The following is a 6,842-nucleotide window of genomic DNA, read 5'->3' as shown; positions in this document are numbered from 1 at the left end:
AGTATTTGTGTTTAATTAAATGAGTCATAATGATAATTATATATACGAAAGTATATCCAAAGACATAAAAAATTTCATTATATTGATTTTAATTAGGACAAATAATTAAAATTGGTAGGTATTAATAATAATAGATATTTTGTTTATTTTCAACGTTATTTTAACTTTAAATGGCCCACAGTTTAAATTTTTACCATTTTTTTTTTATGTTGGTGTGGTGGTAATGCAACGTTGGCAATTGTGGCCAACTCCAATGGCTCACAAAATGGAAAAGCTGTTTGCCAGCTAGAGAACTTGAGAAAAAACTCGTTTTAGTTACTCTAATTCATAGTTCAAAGATATTTATTATTTAATATATTAAAAATAAATATTTTATATAATAAAAACACTGAGGGAAGTAATAAAATATAAATAATTAAAATATAAGCACAAAAGATGAGGAAAGGCAAAGAAAAGAAACAAATGAAGATGGGGTAGCACGATAAAGACGTGAGAAAAAAATAAAAGAGATAAAGAAAGAAATTAGTATTTCGTAGATAGAGATCAAGAATTTGAAGACACGTGGATCATTGGTTGTACAATTGCCACCTGGCTCCTCACTACCGGCCATTTTATTTTCAGTTTTCTCTCTCTCTGTATAAATAAATAATATAAAGGTTTTTATATCTCTGAATTTTGCACTTTAGCGCTCTATTCAATCCATTGTAAACTTCGAATCATTATTCTGTTACTCAGATTCAGTTACAGTCTGAATCGGAATCGGAGTTAGTTACCGATGACGGTACCGTTAGCGATGCAGTCCACGCCGGGAAGTTCAGGTTACTTGGATATGCATCCTGACCGTAAGATGTCCTTTTTCAAGAATCCTTACATTCTCGGTCTTGCCGCCGTCGCCGGAATCGGTGGTCTTCTCTTCGGTTACGATACCGGTTAAGTTTCATTTCATGATTTTAACTTCAATTAACCTTCGATTCATACTCGTAATCATAGTCTACATTTTCTCTCACAGGTGTTATATCTGGAGCTCTTTTGTATATTAAAGATGATTTTGAAGAAGTCAGAAACAGTAGTTTTCTACAGGTACCATACTAGGCTTTTGGAAGAGGGAAAAACAAATTATAGAGGTGTAGAATTGATTTTGTAATGATTTTTAGGTTTTGATTCTTCTAAAGTAGAAGTAGAATTGATTTTGTCTCCAGAATTGATTCTATTTCAAGTTAGAATTTATAGCTTTTGAGTTTGAATGATTTTTAAATTGAAATTTAATGTTACACTAGCTTTTACATTAAATTTATTCAAACATAAATCACCTTACCTTCAACTTACTTTTATTTAGAATTACTTTTATTTCACCGAAAATAGTCTGGCAAGTGTTTATTGCTAGTAGATAGGCCAATCAAAATAGATCATAAGTCATTCTGTTTTCTGATTCTCAATTATGTGTTTCTCAATCTCAGGAAACAATTGTTAGCATGGCAATTGCTGGTGCAATTGTTGGTGCAGCATTTGGTGGTTGGATTAACGACACTTATGGAAGAAAGATGGCCACACTCTTAGCTGACGTTATCTTCATTCTTGGAGCAATTCTCATGGCCGCCGCACCTGATCCTTATGTTCTCATTGTCGGACGTCTTCTCGTTGGTTTGGGTGTTGGCATAGCTTCTGTTACTGCTCCTGTCTATATTGCAGAGGCAGCACCTTCTGAAATTAGAGGTTCATTAGTCAGCACCAATGTTCTCATGATTACTGGTGGACAGTTTATTTCCTATCTTGTTAATCTTGCTTTCACTGAGGTTAGTGCATTAGTCTTCAACACTCTTCTTCTCTGTAGATGGATATGTGTGCATTTTCCATCCACATGCTTGCTTTTTAGTTTGGTTTCATTCACCACATTTCATATTCTTAGTGACCGTTTACTTTTATTGTTTCTTGATTCTTTTTGTACCGATAAAACAGAACATTAGATCAAATATATTTGGAAATTTTGTAAAATTTTCAAAACATTGTGTTTGGTGTATCCAGAAATGCATTCTCTTGAGATAGCTTCCATCTTCTCTCTATTGCAATTAAAAGGAAAAATCAATAACCAAATGTATTTTCAACCATTCAGATACAGTGTAAAAATATGAAATTGAAAATGTTGTTAGAAAGTTAACGTGTCTTAAATTGAACAGGTTCCCGGGACATGGCGATGGATGCTTGGTATTTCAGCTGTGCCTGCAATTATTCAGTTTGTTCTCATGCTCTTCCTCCCCGAATCCCCAAGATGGCTATTTTTAAAGGTACAAATTTGCTCTTCTCAATAATTGAATCCTAATGTACTTCAGAAGCAACTTGTATATAATGTCATTTTAAAATTTTATTATCTTGGTGTTCAGAATAGGAAAAACGAAGCTGTCGATGTAATTTCTAAGATCTATGACTTGTCTCGCTTAGAGGATGAAATTGACTTCCTAACTGCTCAATCCGAACAAGAGCGCCAAAGAAGGAGTACTATCAAATTCTGGCATGTTTTCAGATCAAAAGAAACCAGACTGGCTTTCCTTGTTGGAGGAGGACTAATGGTAATAAAATAAAATGTTCGCAACGAAACTTTTTTTGTTGAATATAATTTGATCGTAGTTAATGAGCTCTGTTGCTTTTTGCTGTCAACATTCTACTTTATTAAACACATGTATGTACATGAATATGAGTCATTGCAGAATCAATGTGCCACTTATGAGAAATCACAGGCTTGTACTTGAAATAGCTTTAATATTAAAACCATTCTAAAACAGAAGCATGTACTTGAAATCTCCATGTTCAAGGAGAATGGCTTAATTACATCATTATAAATGATTGTATATGTAATAAGCTTTAAAAAGTGAACATAACCTTGTGTTAAAATAGCTTTAATATTAAAACCACAATGCTGGAAACATTTAATTTTAGGAGCTGAAATTGTATTGAATAGTAAATGTATCATTTAGTATGATAGAATCTCATTTTTTAGTGATTTGAACATGTGCGGAAAAGGCTCAGAGAAGTATCGGTAAAGAGAGTTGAATAGATGCAGTATAGTTTAACAGCCAAAAGTGGAGACCAAGATAAATTATAGGTCAAATCATTTAGAGATATTTATAGATAAACTGGTTTTCAAGTTGATGCATAATAGGGAGTGTCACATTATGACATAGTTATATTCACGTTACTGCATCTTGTCTGTTAAGATTTGATGAATATTTTCACTACTTGTCGCTTAATTTCATTTTGTCCTTATTAAATAAACGCCATCACAGTAAAATTCTGTCTTATGTCTTTTCATTTCAGCTTTGAATCGAGATTCGAGTCTAGCCCTTAGCTTTCTTGTTTCACCATACTTTGTTCGTTACTAAGTGTTGAATGCATTTCAGAATTAAGCTTTTTATTTGAATATAAATGACTTCGATCCTATGGTTGTGCAGGCTTTTCAGCAGTTTACAGGTATAAACACGGTCATGTACTACAGTCCAACAATTGTTCAAATGGCTGGCTTCGAGGCCAATAAGTTGGCTCTTCTTCTGTCCCTCGTTGTTGCTGGCATGAACGCTGTCGGAACAGTTCTCGGCATTTACCTTATTGACAATACAGGGCGGAAAAAACTTGCCCTTTTCAGTTTGGGAGGAGTAATTGCTTCCCTTATACTTTTGTCCCTAGCATTTTATAAGCAGTCATCATCTTCAAATGTAGTGTATGGATGGCTCGCAGTTATCGCTCTAGGCCTTTATATTGGTTTTTTCTCGCCCGGAATGGGACCGGTGCCATGGACTGTGAACTCTGAGATATATCCTGAAGAATATCGAGGTATATGCGGGGGCATGGCAGCTACCGTGTGTTGGATTTCAAACTTGATTGTGTCGGAGAGCTTTCTTTCAATTGCTGACGGCATCGGTGTTGGTCCAACGTTCTTGATTATTGCTGGTATAGCTGTGGTGGCATTTTTGTTTGTATTTCTGTATGTTCCAGAAACCCAAGGATTGACATTTGATGAAGTAGAGTTAATATGGAAGGAGAGAGCTTGGGGCAAGAACCCAATCACACAAAGCCTTCTTGAACATGGAAGTCAATCATAAGTATTCACATGATTAAATGTCTTGTATTCCCTCCTATCACTATTAATGTATTTGATCTATATAGATCAGATGCATTAGTTATAACAGTGACTGGAGAGAGGGTCATTTATTTAAGTATTTGCTTCATTCCATATGCACATGCATCTTGGTTTGATATATTGTTATATTTATGTATGTGTATATGTATGTATTGGTATGTCAGATTTGTGTACATTAAAATTTTGATATCAAATATGACATTATTTTTTTTGTTTTTGTTTGTTGTGAACTATTAAATATTTTTAAGTTTGTAACTATTGTGTTTTTTTAGCAGTTGTGAACTATTGCTTTATGTAATGTATGTATTACTATCCATTCTTTGAATGATTTCATGATGAATAAGCATATATGTAACTCTTATAATAACATGACAAGTTAAAAACTGAGAAAATAAAATAAATGAAGATGACATATCAAACGAGTGTTAATGTACTATAGTATTAAAGTTACGTCAATTGTCAACAAGAGAATATGATATTATTAGTTTCCTAAAATTAGGAACTATATATAATTGGAGTTCAAATTAAAATATTATTGTAATTATTTATAGTTATTGAGATCATATTATTTAGTGAAGAATAGGGAATGAGAGAAGGTATCAACTTTGAATTCATACTGACATGGTATAAAGAGCTCTTGAACCATAATCTTTTTCTTTTTTAGCAGTGTCCTATGGTCTTGTTTAAAAAAAACAGAGTCACTCTTTTTGTTCCTTGCACACCAGTAGTTAATGGTTTGGATTTATTGTTATCCAATCCACATCCACATAGAAACCGTTAAAATGGTTTGGATTTAAAAACAAATAATCAAAACCGGTTATATAAAAGTCAAACCAATTTTAAAACCGGTTAAAAATATAAAATCTGGTTTCCAACACTAACCAAAACAATAATAAGACTATTTGAAAGAGGTTCAGTCGTCGTCGTTGTATGTTCAATTTGAAGGAGAACGGCGATCCAAAACGCAGCGGAAAATAAAATTTTCTCCTTTAGTGATCCTTACGAACCGGCATGATCAGTGATAGAATATTTATCTCTTGTGACGATTGAAACCTTTGATGTAGATCTACGGAGCGATCACGAACGTTGAACGACGACAACGCCTCTACTCAGTCCACACAAACGGATTCCTTTAATCTCAGTGCTAGCTGCTATGAATGAAGGCTTTGAGTGTGAGAGAAAGAAAGAGAAAACGAAAATGCAACCGCAATGAATGCTTCTGCACAAGGGTTCTATTTATAGAACCACTTGTGTGGGCTTCAAGCTAAAAAGCCCACTTAAGTGTATGTGACACATATCTTATAATATGCCCAAAATCACTTAAGCGCATGGTACCTTACCATATTTCATATTCTACTTAAGTACACCGTACCTTACGATATTCTACAATTCACTTAAGTGCACCGTACCTTACGGTGTTCCTTAGTTACTCTATCTCTCATCAATCCGTCATTTGTGTGTAACCCTGTAGGTTTTCGCGACATTGACAATTATATTAACTCACGTATTTAACATAATAAACAGTGAGCGGTATCTAGCAACACATCAGTGCTACCAAAGACACGAAAATGTTATGTGATTTGACAAATTCTTATGTGATAATACTTATGTGTATAATTACTCTTTTGCCCTTATGTCTATATTGAACACAAGGCATAGACCGTGTCATCCTTTTCCATTTCAATATTGGGCCCATAGACATTTATCCTGTTATGCAGGATGGACAAATTCCATCTAGGTCACTCATGTCCCTCAGCATGCTTCGTGGAGTATCCATCAACTGTCTTTATGGTTATCCAGTTACGGACAACGTTTGATCAACAATAAAGCACTCGACTCTACATCTAGGGTCCATAGTGGTTTCAGGTCGAATGGTGGTATACACCATTATCACCATGAGAATAACTTATGACACTTTGCATAACATTCTATATAGTATTCTTATAGCGGATCAATCCAGTATAAATATTACTCTTAATATTCATACCTATGTTTAAGACTTGATAACTCCTTATCCATGATCCATGAGATGTGATCATCAGTCTATATACACAATAGTCTTAATGCTTTAATGTTATCCCACTTCACAATAAAGCTCGACTACGGATACTTTAAGAATAGTGTCCTTATGTTTAATGTGATCTCATGATCAAGTCACACTTGATACATTAAACAAACTAGCTATTCTAGGGACTTTATTAAACAAACATAATAAAGAAAAAGTGTTTTATTATTAATAAATAATTCGATACAAGTACCAAAAGTATTGGCCTCTAGGGCTTACACCAACACAATTAACTTCCCTTGCCGGTGCAACATCCATTAAAGGATAAACATAAAATACTAATTTGTTTTTAATATAAAATTCCCTTTAGCTTCTTCTTTTTCCTTTCCATTTCTCAAGGGAAATCTATTTAGTTTAGTATGAAGTTATCCTTTGATCACTGTGTTTGGCGAAGAATATGATTTGGATAACGACTGTGTAACTGGTTGTAAAATTCATATAATCCAAATATATTTAAATGGATTGGTTTAAACCAATTTAACATAAATTTAATTTTTTAAATATGGTTTTGGATATGGAAATGGGTTTAATCATAAAACTGGTTTATTTGCACACCCATACTAGTAGGGTGCCATCTTTTTTCAGTCACTTCGTCTTGCTATAGTTAGAGTGTTTATGGTCTTAGGTTTCTAGTTTAGAATTCATTTT

General features: G+C 33.7%; 1 protein-coding gene across 1 annotated transcript; it reads left to right on the top strand.

Moving 5' to 3' along the window:
- The first annotated feature begins 614 nt into the window (after window positions 1-614).
- Window positions 615-4,346, top strand: LOC127128471 (inositol transporter 1). Its single transcript, XM_051057815.1, has 6 exons — window positions 615-929; window positions 1,010-1,080; window positions 1,458-1,793; window positions 2,175-2,282; window positions 2,379-2,564; window positions 3,444-4,346. Exons 1-6 carry the CDS (start codon window positions 776-778, stop codon window positions 4,089-4,091), a joined length of 1,503 nt encoding a protein of 500 aa, XP_050913772.1. The 5' UTR covers window positions 615-775; the 3' UTR covers window positions 4,092-4,346.
- Window positions 4,347-6,842: the final 2,496 nt, after the last annotated feature.

The sequence above is a fragment of the Lathyrus oleraceus genome, chromosome 3, assembly GCF_024323335.1.
Source record: "Lathyrus oleraceus cultivar Zhongwan6 chromosome 3, CAAS_Psat_ZW6_1.0, whole genome shotgun sequence".
In the NCBI taxonomy this organism is placed as follows: Eukaryota; Viridiplantae; Streptophyta; class Magnoliopsida; order Fabales; family Fabaceae; genus Lathyrus; species Lathyrus oleraceus.
The sequence above is the reverse complement of the archived record's forward strand: the minus strand, read 5'-3'. Positions and strand labels throughout refer to the sequence as shown.